This window comes from Notolepis coatsorum, assembly GCF_963971535.1.
Source record: "Notolepis coatsorum genome assembly, chromosome: 17".
In the NCBI taxonomy this organism is placed as follows: Eukaryota; Metazoa; Chordata; class Actinopteri; order Aulopiformes; family Paralepididae; genus Notolepis; species Notolepis coatsorum.
Window position 1 is genome coordinate 60,017,547 of NC_140181.1, and position 22,929 is coordinate 60,040,475.

A 22,929-nucleotide genomic window follows, 5' to 3' on the forward strand; every position below is an offset into this window, starting at 1 on the left:
ACAGATGGATCAAGTTCAAGTTCAAGTTCTTTAATAGTTGTCATACAGAAGTACAGAATACTTTCATACAAAATGCTTCTTACTGTTACGCTCCAGAGACTGTGCTAGACAAGATAGTATCAAATAACATAATATAGCATGTAATTTAGAAGAAGAAAAATGAGGTCACAGTGTTCGGTATAGACATATGTACAATGTTCTGAGTTACCATATAATATACAATACTATGCAGTGTACTAATGTACAGTACTATCTAGTGCAAAGCAGAAATGGGATGAGGTACAATTTTAGGTACAATTTACAGTAAGGTGTACGAGTTGTAGTGCAATCCTTCATCAATAAATATAAAGTGTGGGGAGTGGGTGCTACAGTGTGTTTGTTTAAAGTGGGTGTGTGCTATAAAGTGTGTGGAGTGGGTGCTACAGTGTGTTTGTTTAAAGTGAGTGTGTGCGTGTGGATGTGTGTGCTATGTGCGTTTGGTGGTTGTTGTTGTGTAGTGTTCATTCATTGTTCGTTTAGCAGCCTGATGGCCTGGGGATAGAAGCTTCTTCTGAGTCTTTCTGTGCTCGCCTTGAGACTCCGGTATCGCTTGCCTGACCGCAGCAGTTCAAAGAGGCAGTTGTTCGGGTGACTGGAGTCTTTAATGATTCTCTTAGCCTTGCCCGTGCAACGCTTGTTGTAAATGTTCTGGAGGGTGGGGAGCCCCCCTCCAATTGTGCGTTCGGCTGAACGTGTCACTCTTTGTAGTCTGCTTCGGTCTTGTGCAGTGCTATTCCCAAACCAGGAGGTGATGTTGCCGGTCAAGATGCTCTCTATTGTACATGAGTAGAAGTTCTTAAGGATCTTCTGACTGACTTGGAACTTCCTTAGGCGCCTGAGGAAGTAGAGGCGTTGTCGTGCCTTCTTCACAACACTGTCAATGTGTGTGGTCCATGTCAAGTCCTCGGATATGTAGGCTCCGAGGTACTTAAAGCTGTTGACTCTCTCAACCGGTGCCCCGTCGATGCTGAGGGGGCTGTAGTCCTTGACCCCCGACCTCCTGAAGTCCACAATCATCTCCTTTGTTTTGCTGACGTTCAGGGAGAGGCTGTTTTCCTGGCACCATCCCGCCAGGACCTTGACCTCTTCCAGGTAGGCCCTCTCGTCGTTGGCAGAGATCAGGCCCACCACCACTGTGTCGTCAGCAAATTTGATGATTGTATTGCTACTCCGCTGAGCCACACAGTCGTGTGTGTACAGGGAGTAGAGGAGGGGACTCAGAACACAGCCCTGGGGGGCCCCTATGTTGAGGGTGATGGATGAGGAGGTGCAGTTGCCTGCTCTCACCACCTGGGGTCTGCCAGTCAGGAAGTCCAAGACCCACTGGCAGAGGTCATAGCCCAAGCCCAGGTCCCTGAGCTTGGCTATGAGTATGGAGGGGACTATGGTATTGAATGCCGAGCTGTAGTCGATGAATAGCATTCTCACATAGTTCCCCTGCCTCTTGTCCAGGTGTGATGCTGCTGTGTGCAGCACATGGGCTATGGCGTCCTCCGTGGACCTGTTGGGGCGGTATGCAAATTGCAGGGGGTCCATGTTGATGGGGAGGGAGGAGCAGATGTAGCCCTTTACTAGCTTCTCAAAGCACTTCATGGCTATGGAGGTGAGAGCTACAGGGATATATAATAAAGCATTATTCAGGTTCCATTTGTATAGATATATATGGTTAGATATAGCAATGTTTCATGAGTCCCCAGTTAGGATGCAGATAGTGTAATGTTGTACTCAAGCTGGCTTCAGTTAGTTAAGTTTAGTCATTATTAAAATAATGCATATTCAAAAAAGTTATGTTTTTCAATGAAAATGAGTGACAAAAAAATGACCATTCCCTCTAACATCGTATTGCATATCGCAATTGCGATGTCGGTCAGAAATTATTGCAATTAAGATATGTTTTTCCATCGTTCAACCCTGGTTTCCAGGAATACTCTTTTGCACAAGAAGCACTATTCCTGTTCATCTGCACTCGCCTGCCAGAACATTTGGTCTCTCAACAACATGAGAAACCCTGAACTGTGCCTTCCCATGTCTTACGGTCAGCAGGGGTTCAGTGTGTGAATACAAAACTAGGCCTACGTGTCCTCAACACCAGTGTATCCACGGTGTTACATAACCGTCCAGTGCAATAACTCACAGGCGAGTGTGGAGTGCCAGCCCGCCATCAGGGAGTGGGACCTGTAGTCGTGTCTGTGAGACTACTAGGAAGAATAGCCCTTGAGGCCTCTTCTTAGTTCTGCTAGGGCTGCGGGGAGTAGATGTACTAGGAGCACAATGTTGTCATTTGAAAACAACAAGGCTATTCACGACGAGCCGAGAGCGAACAGCTTATGTAAAGGAGAGACTGCAGGCAGCGTGACTCTTGCGTAAGAGCTCCCAGGGTCGGAGACAAGTGTCTGGAAGAGAGGGTCCTCTCCTCGCGTGGTGGTGAGGTAAACACAGCTGGGGGAAGGTTGCCACCCAGTCTAATAAAGTACCCCAAATTACATTTGATTTATCTAGTACATTATTACTCATTATTACTCCGCTCCTGTGCATGTGTGTGAATAGTATGTGTAGAGAATGCACAGCCGTACATGGCTTCATAGGGAAATATGTTTTTACTAATATTATTATTATTATTATTATCATTATTATTATTATTATTATTATTATTTTGTATTTTTGTATTTATTTATTAACACAGTTAAACAGAAGTAAAAACAATACATAATAAGTAGGGATGCTCGATATTGGCTTTTTTACCGATACCGATATTCCGATATTGTCCAACTCTTAATTTCGATACCGATACCAATACCGATATCAACCGATACCGATATATGCAGGGTTTCCCCCCAAAAAAACTGAATAATTTCAGGTAATTAATAATTTCACTGGATGCATTCAAAAGGCTTTCTAAATGTAAGCATTATCTGTGCAAAATATGATAATTAAAAAAGTAAAAATTAACATTACATATATCTTGTTGTTGAATTAAACCAACATGCATACTTTTGACAATAAATAAAATAAGAATTGGTTCTTACTTGCTTGCCTGGGTAAATAAAGGTTAAATAAATGTAAAAAAAAAAAAATTTTTTTTTTTTTTTACCGATACCGATATTTTCCGATATCACATTTTACTGCCGATATCGGCCGATAATATCGGTCGGCCGATAATATCGGACATCCCTAATAATAAGTTATAACCATTGTGAAGGAGAAGTTAGAAGCCTAGAGGCTTATCGAGAACTTCCCCTGTTTTATAAAATCAAACATACAAAAATACAAAAATATGCATATTATAAAATACAAGAATACATTCAAAAGATACGTGTTAATACAAACATACATACACACAGTACATACATGCATATACTGTATACTGCGTACATAATAATATATAACAACCCACCCACCTGCCTACAAACCTACCCACCCACATAAGCAAATGCATACCTACATGCATAGACGCCTACGTAATAGAGCAGACGATGCACGTGCTCCAGGACTATTGAACTTGGGGGAGCAAGGATATGATCTTGCTCCACCACTTTTTGATCATATGAAAAATATGATATACCCCCCCCCCCCAATATATAAATCTAACCATAACTACGTAATTTCAATCAAATTAATAATACGCAATGACACTTAATAACACGTTTTTAAGTTTCCAAAGATTGCGAACCCCCCCCCCCCCTGCCCCATTATGGTTTGATCCAGTTCCTCCCATCTCCAGCGCGTAGAAGAGGCTTGTTCGAGATGGGATAGGCGGACGCAGATCTGCGCAGGTTTTACTACGGCCTCGCCAAGCGCGTTGCATGGCGGTTAGAATGTTGTCCGATTTGCTCTGAAAATCTGACGAGGCGAGGCGCGGAACTCCCGCGGGAGCGAGCCGCGCGCAGCCTTCAGAGCGAGGCTCCACAGTACCTCTCAGCTGGCTGCTCCCGGCTGGGAAGCGGCTTGCTACGGTCGCGCAAAGCGCCTATTGGTTCAGAAAAGTTGTCAGTCACCAGCCATGTGACAGCCAGGGAGTTATGAGACGTTTGATTGATTGAAAACTTTATTATGTTATGCGTTATCAATTTATCATCATATCATCATGATAAACTTCAAGCTGTCAGACACACACACACACACACACACACACACATACAGCAGTGTGTTGTGTGTGCGTGCGGCCAGGAGCGCGCAACAAGATGGTATACATTATGGTATATGAATAGTATATTCCACTGTAGCAGTATATGGTGTGCTGTACATTTGAATCTGATCTAATTTTGCACACGGCCATCGCATTATAATGAGCTGGACAGGTGTGTAATGTGTGTGTGGTGACGTGAAAGCGTATCTGCCGCGCGAGACTAGGCGAGAGGCTGTCGTGAAATCGGCAGTGTCCGCCCTCTTAACTCCTCCCCCGGCTTCACTCGGCTACTCTCGTCTACTAGTCGAGGCAAACCGAAATCCATCTCGAACAAGCCTCTTTGGCTCACTGCCTCACAGCGCTGCAGTCTGGCTGCAGGAGTCAGTGTAAATATCAAAGCCCACAGAGTGTGTCATAATATTGGTGGCAGGCAGGCAGGCTTTTCCAGTAAGTTGTTCAAATAAAAGGATTATGTTAGACATAAGTTACTATTGAGTGGTAGTAGAACTTCTACGGTTCTACCACGCAATACATAAAAGTGTTTCACGGTCCCGAATTGCGATCTGGTCATACGGTTTCCTCGAATAAATAATAATAACGTTTCCCTCTCTGGTTGGCGTTAGCTTTAGTGCTAGCCGCTAGCTAACGTTATCTAGATATGTGGTGTGAGCTCAGCTGGATGACGTTGACTTCATTTCCAAACGTTATCGCTATCTATATGGCAGACGAGCAGGGCCGGATTAACGACGGCCGCGGCCCGTGGGCCTATAGTGACGAGGGGCCTCCATTTTTTATTTTTTACTTTTTTACTTTTTTTTTTTTTTTTTGAGATCGATGTCATGATTGTGCACTGCAGACTCAGGGAGGAGGCAGAGAAGGAGAGAAAGAGACACAAGATTTACAGGTAATGGAAATATATCTTTTTTCTCTTTCTTATTAAAAACTTGGCCTATTTGAAAGGAGATTGATTTAATAAAAATGAATGAGCGAAAAATCAATATACAGTGTATATACAGTATATTATTATTATAGTAATTGGCTATCATACTGCAATATAAACTGAGTTTTATAGTGAAAAGAGCAGCTTTATTGGTCAAGATTGAAGGCTCTATATTGCAGGAAATTGCACGTACAGGTTCATTAAATTTAAAAAAAAGTCTGCCATGGAGGGGGTCGTGTCAAAAAAAAAAAAAAAGAAAATCATAATAAAAAAAAAAAAAAAAACTTGCACCCCCACTTTCAACTATAACTAGGCGGCCATGCCTACATGTATGACCTATTTATCTATCTACTACTTTTGGATATGAGCATTTTTTTGTAGTTTGCTTTAAAAATAAGCAGAGATGGAGATTTCCTCAGCATAGGATCAGCTGCATTCCAAAGATTGGACCCTCTATACCAGGGATCGGCAATAGGCGGCCCGCGGGCCGACATTGGCCCGCCAGCAATAATTTCTGGCCCGTCAGATTATTTTGAGAATATGATATTTATTTTACGCGCAGGAAATATTCACTCGGGACGCCAGGGTGTCTTTTATTGTGAAGCTGTATCTATCTACCGGTAGTCATCAATAGCACTATAGCCAATTGAAATGCTAGAAATGGTCACATGGACTGGGAGAACCAATGGAATAGTCCCTAACGAACTTTCACTTCCGCGTTCGAGATGGAGCGAGTAACAAAATGTGTTAAAAAACAAAACAAACATCTTTGGATAGGGAAATGCAACAGGGAAATATAACGCTTCTTTTAATAAACAGGAGCCATACTTAAAATACGGGTTTATTGCAACAGGTCGGTGATTCTTGCGTGCCGAGCCGACGTCCTCTCTGCATAATATGTGGCGACAACAACAACGAGGAAATGGTTGTTATTACAACTGTGTTCAAGTTGGCAGATAAAGTAGCTGCATTCAACGCCAATCTGGAATTGGAGGGCGGCGAGTGGATATGTGACATGTTTCAAACATTAGCAGGGATTTTGGAGGACTGAACAACAAACAAGGTATGGTGAGTCGTGTTTTCATGCATTCTGTCTTCTGATCTGTTCATCACCCGCCGCGGTGATCTGCAACAGCTGATCTGCTGTTCATGAATGAATGAATGAAAACTTTATTTAACAGATTGCAGAATGGGTACAATACAGTACGGCGCAATACACACAATTGTTAAGCTGATCTGCAACAGCTGAGAGCTGTTCATGAATGAATGGATGAGTGAGAACTTTGTTTGGCGGATTGCAGAGTGGGTGCAGTGCAGTGCGGCGCAGTGCACACGGTTGTTGGGGGGATGCAGACCAGAGAAAAACGTTTGTCTTTTTTCAATATCAGTATATTAAATTAGCCATTGTTTTTGATCCTGGCCCGCCAAGCAACGGCTTGGGGAAAATCTGGCCCGCCGCAAAACCTAATTGGCGACCCCTGCTCTATACCTCACTGAGAACTGAAGTGAAGTACCACAATAAGGTATGGCCCCGTTCCCCGTACCTGGCTAACTGAGTTAGCCGGATAATATCCAGCATAGCCTGACTTAAGCCAGACCTTTCCATTCCCCGACGCTCGATTGTCTAAATCACTATGACAACAGATCAAAAAGTTTGAGCCTGGTCGAGAGCAGGGTTAAGTTCAGTTAGCTGGATGAACCATGGCCACGCCCCCGCAAAGAAATGCCAGCTCGCTTCCTGAAATGATTCTCACAGTCTAGATCTGCATTATACCATTCTGAATTATGTTCTTGTGCTTCGTTTGAAATGTAAAATAATATGTCTGCAGTAACGCTGATAATAAATCATATTCAGCCTATGAATTTACTTTGTCCTATATAATGCACGTCATATTTATACGGATACGGCGCTCGCGAGTCGCGACACACAGTTATTTTAATAACGGACTAAACGGATCATTGCAAATGTGAATCCCGCTGGGATATTTTTAATGAATGAAACCTATCGGGTGTTTGGCTCTGATTCGTTTAATATTCTTCGCTGTGTATTTGCTTAACGGAGCACCCGGATGCGTTTCATTCAAGCTGAAGCGTCTATGCGCGGATTGTGGATATGAATTATGAGGAATCTGAATCTGTGTAATATTTAATTGTATCACTGTGATAGTGTCACACGTTATTGTGATATTGTAACTGGGATTAAAATATATGAGGAGATGCGCAGTTTGATGGATTTGATTACGTGACGTGACTTGATAAATTGAATGAGCCTTTGAGGTTTTTGATGAATGAATTCGAGAAAATGCATTTATCTTTTCAAGCACTGTTATCTGATGATGAACATTAGGTGTGACTGGTATAAACCAAATGGTAATCAATTCAATGCATGTATGGATTAGGTCCGAAACAGATTAAAACCTGATTAATAGTGTAACTGCAAGCCTCCCTCCAAGCCTCTCTTTGGAAACCATGTATTTATATAGTACATAATATTAATACCTAAGCACATACAGATATCCTCATGATATAATTTGTATCAATTAGATATACTATTTGGGCTTGTTTTTATCGTTATTCTGAAAGAGCTGAACTAATTATTTTCGCTAGCAAGATCTCATTTGATTATTCATTCCATAAGCCTATACTGCCAGCAGGCACGCCCATTCTGCAATCTGTTAATAAAGTTTTAAATCAATCAATCAATCAATGCCGTTAGAAGATCAGCTGGGCCCTCATTCATCAACGTGTTCTACGCACAGATTTGTGCTTACCCTGTGCGTACGATCATTTCTAAGCAAAGAGTGGGATTCATCAATTTCAACTTGAACTTGACTTCGTGCTTATATTTACGCACAGCTCGGACCATGCGTACCTGGCGCCCAGTGGTAGAATATATTATTACAACAAGGAAATGAGCTTCTGTGCATAATAACACTGGATGTTCTGTATGAACCGTAATTCATTACAGTTCATTGTAAAATAGCAACAGTAGTGTAATTATGGTCAAACCCCTATAAATAGCATTTGGAATAATAGATCTTTCTCTCAGAATGAATGCAGCATGGTTTATATAGCGTTATCGGAATATACTGGGTGTAGGCTACTGACTGACTGCGCTCCGCGTAGCTTGATTGATTGATTGATTGAAAAGTTTATTAACAGATTGCAGAATGGGTACAGTACAGTACAGCTCAGTACATACAATTGTTAAAGGACGACTCCACTTTTTTTGGAAATTAGCTTATTTAACATCTTCCCTGGAGTTAGACAAGAAGATGCATACCTTTTTTGTCTCTGTGCGTGCATTTTAGCTTTGGGAATAGACGCTCCGTTAGCATAGCTTAGCTTCATCACTGGAAGTGGGGGAGGACAGTAGCCTTACAGTGCCTTACAGTGTATTGCAAGGTCTGACATTGACCAAACTTGATATGCATGACCTTGGTGGGCTCTAGGTCAACTCCTGAAAAGGGGGTCAATGTCAGACTTTGCAATCAAAGTTAGGGGGCTAATAACCCTTGCCATAATTTCAGTGCGCCCCCTAACTTTTGATTGCAAGGTCTGACATTGACCCCCTTTTCAGGAGTTGACCTAGAGCCCACCAAGGTCATGCATATCAAGTTTGGTCAATGTCAGACCTTGCAATACACTGTAAGGCACTGTAAGGCTACTGTCCTCCCCCACTTCCAGTGATGAAGCTAAGCTATGCTAACGGAGCGTCTATTCCCAAAGCTAAAATGCACGCACAGAGACAAAAAAGGTATGCATCTTCTTGTCTAACTCCAGGGAAGATGTTAAATAAGCTAATTTCCAAAAAAAGTGGAGTCGTCCTTTAAGGGGATGCAGACCAGAGAAAGACTTTCGTCTTGTTTACATCAGGGTCCCCCATTTTCAATTCATCATAAATCATAAAGCTCAACTCGTTATTATTTTGCGCACAGACCGCCGAAACACGGGAACGTTTTGATTATATTTAAAAGGCTTTACGTTAAACGAAACAAGTGGAATTTCGAAGCTGTAAGCAGAATACAAGTCATATGAATATAGTGTTCTTCCCCCTTTTTACTGTATAAGAAAGAATAGAAAACGCATTGCAATGACACCAGATAGTGGACAGACTATGTATATGATGGGATTCAAGTTCATGTATTGAAAGGCAGGCTACATCATACATGCAGTGAGATTCATTGTTCTTGTATATGCTCTCGTATTATTGTTTATATAGGCTACCCAATACTGACATCAAAATAGATTGTAGTATGCCTCTAGAAATCATATGCAGCATGTAGAAAATTTACGGGAGATCCATCGCGATTTGGAATAAAATTGAGGAGAACTTTAATCCCTGGGTATTAATCAAACAACACGGGAAAAGGCAGTCATATTCCAGCGCGGTCTTTATTAGCCGACAACAAAATAGATGCCTCTAAAAATCATATAGCCAATCGAACACAACTAATAAAGGCATTCATATTACAGCACGGTTATAATGACACACAACCAACGCCAAACAGTGGTCAACGAACGGTCTTTATTAGTATTTTGAGCTGTCCAGGCAGAATTGCAGCAATGGTCTTAGGGAGCCGTTGATATCTGACATCACCGTTTACAAGTCCGCCTTTTATTTATCCCATAATACGCGATAGTGTCTTCTTGGTTCGACAGCAGTGAACAATCTCCGTGGAGTTTCTCAGAGTTCCGCTCGGGTCAGTCCATTATTTCACATCCCATGGGGGGTGTTTCCTCACTTTCATGACCATATATGGATAATCATGCACGAGCATTGACGGTAGAACAAAGTGGTATTCATCAACACGGAGGAGCATAGAGCCTGCGTACGCACGTGTGATGAATCCCGACTTCCCTGTGCGTACACTGGTTCTACATTCCGTGCTTACGTGTGGAAATAGAACATGTTCTACGCACACATTGATGAATGAGGGCCCAGGATTTCTGCTATCGACACTTGCTGTCTTTTCAGCTGAGGCGGGCGCGCGCAATTATCCGGAGTCTCAAGTCTGGTTCAAATGAACGAGACTGAATCCACCTTCGAGGAACAGGAAAATCCCGGATTCAAACATCGGGTTAATTGAATCTGGATAATGGGACTATTGATCGACTTAGTTGAACCAGGTACGGGGAATAGGGCCCTGGTCCCTGGACTGACGTGTAACATATGAATGAACATCTGAATTAAAAGAAAAAAAACGTATTAAAAAACCATTTGGTAGATTGTGATCATGAATGCATTTGTACACAAATATACATATCTGTAAATAATTAACCTCAGACAGTCAGAATGTTTAGTTTCTTGAAAAGAGGAGCAGATGGTTAAAATCGATCTGAGAGGGTTGCCAGTCTAACAAATCTTTTTTTAAACAATTATTTAAAAGGGGCATCCCAACATTATGGGAACATTATGCTTACCGTCTTCTCTGGAGTCAGAGAAGAAGATTGATACCAATTTTCTCTCTGTGCGTTCAGTAGAAAGCTATCCGGCTGTAAATTAGCCTAGCTTAGCACAAATGAATGGAAGCGGATACAGACCACTAGCCTAGAGGTGTTTTTGGCCAACAGCTAGGCTATCTTCTTGTCTTACTCTGGAGAAAATGGTAAACGCATTTCCCATAATGTTGGTGTGTTCCTTTTAAGTAACGGTTTGAATTATTATCACTCTATTTGCCAAATACAGGAAATGTACAGGACCTCACATACAGTACAGTGCAGGGAGACAACAATAGACACACTATACAGAACGCACTACACTAAATCTATACCTCCAGACATACACTATGCACACACAGATGTCTGATTGTAAATATTTTGACACTCTAGAGCAGACTCAAGTTGCTCTTTCAACCAGTACACAGCCATAAGGATGGCATTATGTTCCAGTTTCCCTTGCCTCGTTTTGGTGACATACTGCACTGTTTCAGTGAGGGGGGGAATCCTGGCTAAATATAGCTGTGGAGGTGGTGCAGAGGAGGGAGAGTAAAGCCCATGTCCCCTGAGTCCTCCTGCTGAATGACAAACCAGTCCATCACACCCGCTTCCCGCATCTTCCCGGATTACTCCCAGCCTAGATTCAATCAAGTTTTTTTTTTACCCCCCTCAAACCTCTCTGTGGCTCAAAGGGAGGGGGATAACATCGCCGTCTTCGCCACAGAGCGAACAGAAGACGCCGTCCGAGGTTTATAAGATAATAATGACACCTGTCTGTCCGTTGTGCCACAGCGTGAGATGACCTTTCTATCTATAGCACTCTCTCTCCCGCAGAGTAATTGCACTGAACCGGCGCTACGCCGTTGCTATTCTTAGCTCCCCGAGACTGTTGAATAATGCATCAATGCCGCCCTCTGCTCCCCACCCACCCACGCATCCACAGATGTGTGTTGTTGGGGAGTTATGAGAGCAGAAACGATGCGAGGGAGGAACGTCGGCAGAGGAGCGGTGCTGTAATTGTTGTTCTTTTGTATCATTTTGCGGCAGGGGGGGGGGGGGGGGGTTGAGATGGAATGACGTTGGGAGTTGCTATTATATTAGATTTAGATTAGATTAAAATGTATTGTCTTCATTATACAGCACAAGTACAATGAAAAGAAGTTTGGCATCCAACCAGAGTGCAAATGTAGCAGTAAAGTGCAACAGCAATATACAATGTACAGGTGATTAAACTGGGTACAAAATATACAAATTGGTGTAGTGTAGTGCTAATCAGTAGTAAAAAGTTGTAGTATAATATGTACAGTAATACAGGTATAAAGACAGTATGGTAGTAGTCATACTGTCCAGCAGCGTAACTAGTAGAGTAGGATATGTACAGATATAGATATAGTAGCTACAGATATGTAAAAGGAATATGTGCAGGTAAATATAGACGGGTGTGGATAGGTATATATGTGGTGAGAATAAATATATATATGTTATGTACAGCATTTGTACATGCTATCATACAGAGCTATGGGTTATATGCAGGTGTATAAGTAAATATATAGAGGGGTTATATGCAGGTATATTCAGACAATATATATATATATATATATATATATATATATATATATATATATATATATATATATATATATATGCAGTAAATATACGATTATAAATGTACATATAAATATGGGTATATACATCACTGTCGTACAGTATATGGGTAGTGTTATGGTTTGTAACCGACCCCAATCGCACAACACAAGACAGGTATGAGAGCCAAAACAGGGCAAATATTTGTTATAGAACAAAAGGCGGCACAGTCCCTTTAAGGGAGAACACAAAAACACTAGAGACAAGGAAATCTGGAAAAAGCGGCACTGTGCCTTTAAGAGGCGAACAGGCTAAGGGACTAAGGCTAAGGGCCAGGGCTAAGGACCAGGGCTAAGTGTCAGGGCCAGGACCAGGGGCACTGGAGAGGGGGACAGGGACAGAGGCCCGGAGAGGCGGGCTGGAGAACAGGGACAGAGAACAGGGTTAAGGCCTTGGACAGGGCGAGGGCCAGAGCTGCTTACAAGGATGAGGACAGGGTTCCGACGGCGGAGGCCTGGCACGGGAACAGGGGCCCGACGGCGGAGGCCTGGCACGGGGACAGGGGCCCGACGGCGGAGGCCTGGCACGGGGACAGGGGCCCGACAGCGGGGGCATGGCACGGGGACAGGGGCCCGACAGCGGGGGCCGGGCACGGAGACAGGGGCCCGACAGCGGGGGCCGGGCACGGAGATCCTCCGCCTCCTCCTCGGATGCTTCAGACGGGCAGCGCAGAACAAAGGGGGTCCCAGGGGACCGGGATGGGAACACGCCGTCCTCCCGTGGAATACTAGGGAGCGACGACGAGCCTCACCCCAGGAACGAGGATCACGAAGAGACGCCTTCCTCCCGTGTAATCGGGAGCGATGGCGTGCCGCCTTGACGTCTGGAGTGGGAACACTGGAAAACCTCCCGTAGAGAATTAGAGAGCGAAGACGGCGTCCCACTCCAGGCAAACGGCGACAGGTGGTGATGGCTGGGCCGTCGTCTCACGCCGGAGACGCGGCAGGTGATGGTGACGTACAGAATGGTAACGTACAGCACTCCATGAACACAGACAAAGATACAGAACGACCCGACCCCGAACTGGAAGGGAGGTCCAGGTATATAAAGCCCTCAGGGGCGCTAATCACAAACTATGACAGCTGCGTGATGGTAATTGAACAAGAAAGTCCAAGGGTGGGGGCTGGTGAAGAGTAGAGGAGAGTAAATCATCGCAAGGGTGGGGGCTGGTGAAGGAGAGTAGAAGGCAGGGAAAAGTTCTCACAAGGGTGGGGGCTGGTGAAGAGTAGGAGGCAGGGAAAAGTTCTCACAAGGGTGGGGGCTGGTGAGGTGAGGAGACAGGGAAAAAAGGTCCAGGGAACAGGCGAATCCTCACAGGTAGACTATAGTATGAGGGGGTAGTTAAGATTATTATGATTACTATGATTACAGTGTAGGGCAGTTGTAGACATTGAAAAGCAGTAGGTAGGTATAAATTTAGTATATGCAACCCAGTTCAGAGTCGTTCAGTATATGGAATCGAGGTTTAATTTAGAATATACGTAAAAAGCAAAGGGAACCTCTTATTCTGACGGTAGTCTCTGTGTCCTACTGTGCCACGGACGACATATCTCGTTTTATCAGCCCGCCCGTTGAATGCCCACAACGACAAATATCATTTTATTCTTTTATTAGCAATCTGAATTCATATTTCATCAACCGAGTCTCCCGTTGGTACACCAGCCCCTACAGGAGCTCAGATTGGAAAAAAGCGCCCCCTATCGTCTATCCCTGTGTAACTGCAGGTCAGTCGCTTAGACTGACCTGGGATCTGTAGATCTCTGGGGGGGGAGCCAACTCGCTCCTTGTGCTGGCGAGCAGTCTGCTCAAGAGGGATCTGCTCGCGGGACGGGAATCAGCCTGGAATATATATTCACAGCAGCCAATAATCAATCAATAAGCGTGATCGATATTTGGAATGGCGATCAGGAATTGGAATAATCTTTTTGGAGAACATCTGATCTGAGGTAAGGAATCTATTTTACCAGTCTTGGGATAATCAGAGTTGTATTCGCTGAGATCTCAGCGTTTGCCCTATGTGTGATGTGGCTGTTTGGCTGTGATCGCTGATGAGGAAATAAGATAATCGATTTTTTTTTGCTTGCGTCTATAGCGTGCATACGTACACATATACTATCGATTAGGGCTGTCCCCGACTAAGGATTTGGATGGTCGACTATGATTGGCCAAAATTTGCCGTTAGTCGACTATTGGTCGACAAAAAAAAGATTTTTTTTTTATAATATTTTTAAATTCTAAATTTATAATTAAAAAAATAATAATTGTATCATTCCATTTGGCCTGTGGGGGGTGTTTAATGTCTGAAGTAGTCGACTGAAGGCTTCTTGTCCTCTGCAAAAGCATGCAATTGGTCCACTGATGGATACATCTTGATATTTGTCTAGTCTAGTGTGTTCATTAGATGGGTGAAATCCTCTTTCAGTGCCTCTGTGCCTGTTTTCGTAGGCAGTTAGCCTCTGGTATGCGTGCCATTAACGTTAGCCACGCTTCTAGGCCTCTTTTATTTTGGAACGAATGATAAAAAAAATAATAATAATAAAAAATATTATTATTATATATATATATTTTTTTTTTATATATTCGACTAAGAGGTTGGCCAGTCGACTACGGCTCCTTTCGACCGATTAGTCGACTAATCGACTTATAGGGGTCAGCCCTACTATCGATAATCTAGCGTTTATTTGAAAACGATTCATAAATAGGCCGAAAAATGACAAAGTTTTTGTGTATTCTAGAATATTCCAGTAAATGTCTTTTATCATGGAATCTTTATATTTTTCTTGAAAACGAGGGCTTTTCAAAATGCTATAAAACGAAAATGAACCGATAAAAAAACAATCCACTTCGACAATGTTGACTGAAAACGAGTCATTGATAAGCGACGGGCAGATTAGACACATAGCCATAATTGAAACATAGATTAGGCGTTTTTAACGCTAACATTGAAGTGGATGGTGGCATTCAACGGGGTAAATCAAGGTTAATCAAAGGCTCTGAAAGTGTTAAGTCCCCGGCACTGGCGTTAAACATTACAGTTTAGACTGAGCAGAGCTGGACAAGACAGAGAACAGCGGCATGTCTGCAATGCTTCAGTAGTTCTATTCCGAGGGTCTCGGATACGTCATGGAATTGGTTATGAGACCATTGAGGATTTTCATTCATTACCAAATAAAAAATTCACCATTTGTAACATTTGACTCCTTCTCTAGCCTCTTAACAGGCGGGCAGAAAAGTGGCCATTATTTTTACTTGAACTTGAGGACTGCATACTTTTTTTGAAAAGCTTAGTTTTATACTTTATAGTTATAGCACATGCATAAACCTGGTCTCTTATGAAAGATAACATTCTGAAGTTACTAATGCAAAAAATGAAATTCACTTTTAGTGCTAATGAAATAGAGTAACATAGGGCTGAACTTGAACTTGTGTACTCAAATATTTCTGTAGCAGTTGCAAAAGAATTAAAAAAAAAGAAAAAAGTAGGTACAAGCTGGAAATCACAGCAAATCCATAGCCTGAAGTCTTATGTAGTACAGGTTAAAATTGTATAAATATCCGTTCAGAAATGAGTCTTCGAATCTAGAGAGATCCGGGTAAACCGTGCGTGTGCCAAGAAAAAAGCTCTCCATTTCCTCATCCACGTCAATTCATTCGTAATCTTTTTCACTTCTGATTTTCGCTCGTCACCTTTCACCTAGATCCCTTATTTGCCAACCCCCCATTGGGTATTATTGGAAAGTGACACTCATTGGCTACAACCCAATGGGAGGATGATTGGCCGAGTTAGAGCGTCGGGAGTCCGGGGTAGTAATCTGACGCTCGCATGTAAAAAGTCGCACGCCTGACATATCGTCATTTAACTCGAGAACTGAGGCACGGATTTGGTCGATTGAGGTGGCATTCGAACAGCAACAAATAGAGCGTTAATTCTGTAATTTATATGTTCGGCGAGAAATGCAGCCCGAGCCGCTAGACGCTCGCAAAGTGCTGTGACTTTCGTCTGTTCCGCTGGCGGGCACGACGGCCCATGTGGGCCGTTGCATGTTAAGAGGCTGACAAATGACTGCTGGCCCAAAAGTAAAACTCACTGGGATTTTTTTTTAAATTACTCGGCATCTCAAATGCTTTGCAGTGAGAAGGCTGAGGTCATCAATATGTACAGTATTATGTTCAGTCCATAATGACCAGCGTGCTCAGTTGTGTGCTGATGAGGTCAACAGTGGAAGTTGAAAGGCTTGACCAACAAATCTGTCTCGTGTCTACTTAGATGATGTACTCATTTGTACTTTTGAAAAGATTAGTAGCCTAATGAATCACACGTTATAATTCTATTCCAAAATAGAATAGCCTATTCCAAAATAGAATAGCCTATCTAGTTTTCATTTCCCCCCATTGAAAAAGAAAGTCTTTGTGGCTATAAATAGAACGTCTTTTTCTGAAGCATGCACCCAGCCTACTATTTGCTGTCGTGAAAACCCACAATGCCGTGTTACTAGGGAGAAATGATGGTTTCTGGGGGCAGATTTCCAGCAGAAACTGTTGTTGCTAGGCAACCCACGGACCAGGTCAATAACATAGTAGATGGAGTCTCCATAGGGGCTTTGGGAGTGATTCTCCATTTCATCCGCTTGAAAATGTGTCTGTTGGAATGCTTTCTCTTTCAATCGTACCACAGAGTTGCAGGTTGTGTATTCAAATCTATTATGGGGTATTGTTATCTATTAATAACAGGCCTGGTTTGGTCAGATAAAATAAATAAATGAATAGATCTAAAAATAGTCTAAAAAGAGATTTTCCTTTTCCATTTCTTAATTTTCTTCTTAATCACATCACATGAACAATGCCCACAGGAATAATATACAGTAAGCTTATAATTAGATTAATTTGCTGCATTGTGTTTCTATTTGTATTATGTATACAGAGCTGTTGAGTGTGACCTGCCACCAGAACACCATACTAATGAATTATTCCACGCATAATTCCTAGTCACGCATGTGTTCATTTACAAAGACCGATTGCTTGCCTGTGTTCATTACTAAATGCATTGACTAGTCATACAGCTAGGGAGGGGCTGAAATTATACTGTATGCATATCTACAAATGTTTCCTTTGTAAATAGTTTTAACGGTGGGGAGTGATGCATTGCTTTCCTAAAGGTCATCATGTCTTTGTGATGGAAACAAAATATGGCATATTGTGTTCTTATTACATAATGTGATTCAACATTTAAATAATGTAGGCTATTTAAACTGATTTGCTTTGCAGTTTCAAGGTGAGATGAATAAAGTGAGTATTATTAGCCGAGTCTCCACAGGAGATGGAGACTATATTGCATGTGTTCATTGTGGCACCTACAAATGTAAGGATCTCAGGGGGACTGTCATTTGTTGTGCAACTTTCAGGGAAATTAAAGTGTAAGGTTTATTGATTAAAATCCTCTTGGTTGTAGTGTATTTAATGGGCGTGGCACGTTCCTCTTGGTTGTACTGTATGCAACGGCCATGTCACGTTCCTCTTGGCTGTAGTGTATTTAATGGGCGTGGCACATTCCTCTTGGCTGTAGTGTATTTAATGGGCATGTCACGTTCCTCTTGGTTGTAGTGTATAATGGCCATGTCATGTTCCTGTGGACTCCACCTGAAGCTGCTGAGGACAGTACCCGATTGGCATATGGTGAAGTTCATCATGGAGATGCTGTCTAACTGCAGTTTTGTCCTACACACCAGCGATGGCCAGCACAGCAGGCTCAGAAGACTGAGGAATGGTGTCCCACAGGGCCTGGGGTCGGTCCTTTCTCCGATGCTGTTTAATATTTACATCTATGATCTCCCAGACACAGCATCCAGAAAGTACGGCTATGCGGACGATCTTGCCATCATGCTGAGAAGACCCACATGGAAGGCACTGGAAGATGGTCTTAACCAAGACATGGACCTCCTAGTAGCCTATCTATGAAAGTGGCGCCTACAGCTCAGCACAGGCAAGACCGTTACAGCAGCATACCATCTCTGCAACAGACGCCAAGAGGGAATACACTGACCACAAGCTTCTGGAGTCCCAGCAAGCCCCTAAATACCTTGGCATGCGTCTGGATCGGTCACTGTCCTTCAAACAACACCTCAAAGATGTCAGGGCAAGACATGTGGGCTGCTCACATGTCAGTGTCAGTGCTGCTCATGGGTCAGGATGCGTGACCTGACATTGATCTTTACAGTGCAGAACTATAAAGAGTATGTGGATAAAGGGAGCCATGCTGGGAGGCCTTTCCACTCCAGGAGGTGTGCTGTACTGTCTGGAACACAGCCCCGCTGTGCAACTGGTATTTATTCATTCAGTCTTTGAATCGTTCACGTGCACAGGTGACAACAAGAGAGGGCGGGGTGACCTTTTATATGTTTGGTGAAGGAACAGCTTGATTATTTTATTTGTTTTAAAATGTCAGTAACTGTCAGCTGTCTGGGTGTATTATGTTTTCTCAACTATTTTATTTCCCAGCAAGTTCAAGTTTTGTTTTATTTGTCATAATATAAGGTGTACATTACAGTGAAATGCTTGGTTCTGTATGAGCCTACTGACATTGTGCTTCATAGTAAAAAGAATAAAGACACTATACAAAATATACAATATACAAAATGCAAACAAAATGTAAACCTTTTTCTTCCCTTGTATCGAACCTGCCGTTTGGCGGATGCTGTCCACAATATGTAAGTCACTTTCGATAAAAGCATCAGCTAAATGACTAAATTGTAAATTGGTAATAAATCCTATCAACCAATCAGGAGTCACGTATGTTCTCTAAATATAGGTTTTATCCATTATTTCCATGAGAATACATAGCTGTCTTTTTGTGTGTTTTCATGTGACCATCATTTATATGAATTGGTGCAACGTGGTTATTTTGTATTGTTGCCAGACAGTAGCCCAGTGCTTATCAGAGGGAGACTGGGGGGATACCTTGAGAGGGAGCCTCTTGTTAGGCGCCGCCTCCTACAAGGCATTCTGCAGGCAGTAGTAGCGGGGAGAGCAGAGCAGGCGCGCCCAAGCAGCACATCACGACACCGCTCTGAAGCCCGTGTAGTGAGAGCGGCGCACAGCACAGCGATATCATCCTCTCGTGAAATGCAGCTTTCTTTGATAACGGTGAATCGGTTAAGGGAAGACTTAATAACCAGGAAGAGTATTCCAGATGTGGGGATCGCCTCTGCCGAAGCGCCATAGTCGGGGTCTGGATGCGAGATGGAGAGTTAGAGGGTTTCCCTCAAGAACGAGCAGCACGGTGAAGAGACTGCAGCCGCTTTAAAAGTGGACCGGTTGAATCGAAAGTGGAAGCGAAAATGGTTCAAAACGTTGTTTTGGTGTTTTTTCGCAGGAGACTGAGCCAGAGACCTAATGTTGAGGAGTTGGAGAGTCGAAACATCCTAAAACGTGAGTTGGGCCACCTGTCTTCCATCCTCCTACACTATAGTATATCCTGACCTGAATAGGCAAGCCCCCGTTTTTATAAAAGCATGTGAAATGTATGGGCCAGATCAAAAATATCTCGAACAAAGCAGATGATGCATACATTATAGTATAGAGTGGCTACTGTAGTTGCTTCACGTTCAGGAGAATTATAACGCATGAGTGCACACACAAACCACCCCGTTTGGTGGAAATTGGATACATCTGTGCAAAGATGAACATGTTGTAAAAACTAGATATATTTGATTCAAACACTCACCTGGGAAAATATACACACTCATTGGCTACAAATTGTATTGCATTCGTTTAAGAAATCTCAGTCACTCACTCACATTGGAAACAAGTAGCAAACAAAGCAAACTGAGACTGAGTAATGAAGCTTATATGGTATTTATTTGTGTGGACGTACCTTTGCTGCAACAGGAGGCTATGTCTCTAAACTAATATTCACCATGTTCTTGTTTCAGAGAGGAATGACCAGACAGAGCAAGAGGAGAGGAGGGAGATCAAACAGAGGCTAAATAGAAAGGTACACAGTACATTTCGCAGAGTAAATTTTACTCAAACTGAGTAGTACATTTTACTCAGTTTGAGTACAATTTACTCAGTTTGAGTAAAATGTACTCAGTTTGAGTAATAATAATAATAATAAATTCAATTTGTACCGCACTTTATATTTGTGAAAATCTCAAAGTGCTACAGGAGATAAAGATAAAAAGTTAAATGAATAAAAACAATTAAAATTAGTAAATTACTGTAATGTGTTGTTTTTCATTATTTACCTACAGGTTCATTCAAACATCTACCATCTCAATATTTAAACTTTATTATTAAACATGCCTACTATTTTGAAAGCAAAAAAAAGTAAACCAAACCATAACTTAATTAATGTACTATACAGTAGGTATAACTTAATTAATGTACTACACTCTAGGTATAACTATTAATTAATGTACTACACTCTAGGTATAGCTGTGTATTAATTAAGAATGGACAGCTTAGTCTCACGTGGTAATTCTAGTTCATCCAGGCTTAGTACCGGCTATGGTTGTAATTCTATCCCTGGTCATTGTATGTTGCAGTTAAACCAGAGGCCCACGGTAGACGAGCTGCGTGACAGAAAGATTCTGATCCGCTTCAGTGACTATGTGGAAGTGGCCAAAGCTCAGGACTATGACAGGAGAGCAGACAAACCCTGGACCCGGCTCTCAGCCGCAGACAAGGTGAGTGTGTGTGTGTTTGTGTGAGACAGAGAGACCCACGGAGACAGAGAGAGAAATTGTGAGACTGCAAATTTGAGATCACATGTTAACAAAAATCCATCAGCAGCACTTCTGAAATCTGACTTTCCTCACAAAACTGCTGACTTGCCACCAAAACCAGGCACTCATCAAAAACAGGTCCCTTGGTCTGTGTGTTACAAACATTCCACAAATTCCTCTGAGTTTTTGTTCATCAACGGCATCAGCAACATGTGCCGCTGTAATCAGTCGATGGCTGAAGAACAAAACCTCCTATCTGAAAAATTCTAATTCTTGTTTTCGTTTAGTTTTCTTGCAGAATGCTATTTTTTAAGGATACCCAATACAATACACAGTTTAATTTTTTTTACTATATTATGTGTTAACAATACCGACAGGTAAGACAGGCATTAGTGCCTCGAAAAGTGCAGATAATTAGGTTTATCCCCACTTTTTTTAATGTAGATTAGGCATCATGTCGTTTCGGTTCAGACCTCATATAAAGTTGTGGACATGGCTGTCACTCGGCCAGCCAAAGGTCACAGTGTCTTATGGCTCTGCATGCACTTAAAGGGACGCGCTAACATCATTTGTTTTATTCCCCCCCCCCCTGCAGGCAGCAATCCGGAAAGAGCTGAATGAATTCAAAAGCACTGAGATGGAAGTGCATGCCTCGAGCAAGCACCTAACGAGGTCAGTATTCTGCAGTGGGCAGAAGGGAGAGTGTTTGGGAATGGATGTGTGTGTGCTATTCCTGGCTGTGGGAGGCTAAATTTAGCTCCCCGTGCTCATCCATAAAGGGCAGCGGGCACTAAAGATAGATGGGCGTTGCTAAATGGGAGGAAGCGAGGGGAGCTTATCCCCTGGAGGTTCCATATTGCCAGGTTGTAAGAAATGATAAATGACGCGCCGTCCTTGGCTAAGCTTGTTTGGTAAACACAGGTCCTTTTTTTGCACGTTGTAACAGTGACCCAGAGGGAGGAGGGGGGCGTACCCCCCCCGCTACATTTAATGGCTGTGCTAAAAATAGCTCCTCCGGAGTGATGAATAGTTGCAATCGGAACCGGGTGTGATGACAAAGGCACCTTCTGCATGCTCACGGTTGTGCTTCATCTTTTCCACACCCTTTCCCCCCTCCTCCTCCTTCTGTCTCTCTCTCCAGGTTCCACCGGCCGTGAAAGCGGGGAGTTTCTTCTGTGAAGAAATGCTGAGCTTAGGATTTTTCTCCCGGGCCGCTAGGAGCTCGCTCTGAGACGATTGTTCAAAAGAGCCCGGAACCCTTTCGTCTTCGGGGCGGTCCTTCGTGTTCTTCCAGCACCCCTGGCCTTCGTCCACAGGGGGGCAGGGGGAGGCGGGTGGACGGTAATGTTTGTGGCAGTCTGTCCCGGGGGACTACTGTCGTGTATGTCTCCGTATAGGGAGCTGCCGCTTGGAAGAGGAGTTAAACCTCTGGCTCTCTCAGGACGGGAGCGGAGGAAAAACAAGTCAGTCCAGTCAGTGTTGTTTTTTAATTTCATGGGACTCCTTCGACAAGGCGGCGTGAACCCGTGCAGCGGGAGGAAGTTGTGCATGTGACCAGCTTCACCTTTTCTTATTTGATGAATAATGTGTCACTTGGACTTTGCGGGACCGTGTTGGTCTTCGGGGGTGGGCGAGGAGGGTTTGTCTGGGATGAATTTGATATCAGCTGTATATACAGTATGTGGATCTGAACGGGACTGTCAATGTCTTCACCGAAAAGAGAAAGAAAAAAAACCCTTTGTAAGCACTACTTGTCTTCAAAATACAAGGTCTTTTTTTATAGGAATGGCTCGTCTCCTTTTCTTATTAACCCTTTCACTACCACTCTACCAAAAGGTTAACCCTTTCACTGCGACACTACAGAAGGATAACCCTTTCACTACCACACTACAGACGGTTAAGTGAAAGGGTTAAACCATTTCCATTTGCAGGCAGATTCTCTTCTTCAGTTTGAGGCTGTGGCTTGACACTGGTACATAGGAGTGACTCAAAATAATCATCACGTTTCATGTGTGTTT

At 43.0% G+C, this 22,929-nt stretch overlaps 1 protein-coding gene across 1 annotated transcript in view; it reads left to right on the plus strand.

Moving 5' to 3' along the window:
* The window catches only part of phactr3a (phosphatase and actin regulator 3a), a gene marked incomplete at its 5' end in the record, with an annotated part of 121,021 nt that extends 98,589 nt beyond the window's left edge, over positions 1-22,432 (plus strand). Inside the window, 5 exons of the mRNA XM_084333650.1 lie at positions 19,558-19,613; positions 20,117-20,178; positions 20,732-20,872; positions 21,507-21,583; positions 22,053-22,432. Of these exons, the coding sequence (XP_084189776.1) occupies positions 19,558-19,613; positions 20,117-20,178; positions 20,732-20,872; positions 21,507-21,583; positions 22,053-22,068 (352 nt within the window). The 3' untranslated portion in view covers positions 22,069-22,432. The remainder of the gene's footprint in view (positions 1-19,557; positions 19,614-20,116; positions 20,179-20,731; positions 20,873-21,506; positions 21,584-22,052) is intronic.
* Between the last annotated feature and the right edge of the window lie 497 nt (positions 22,433-22,929).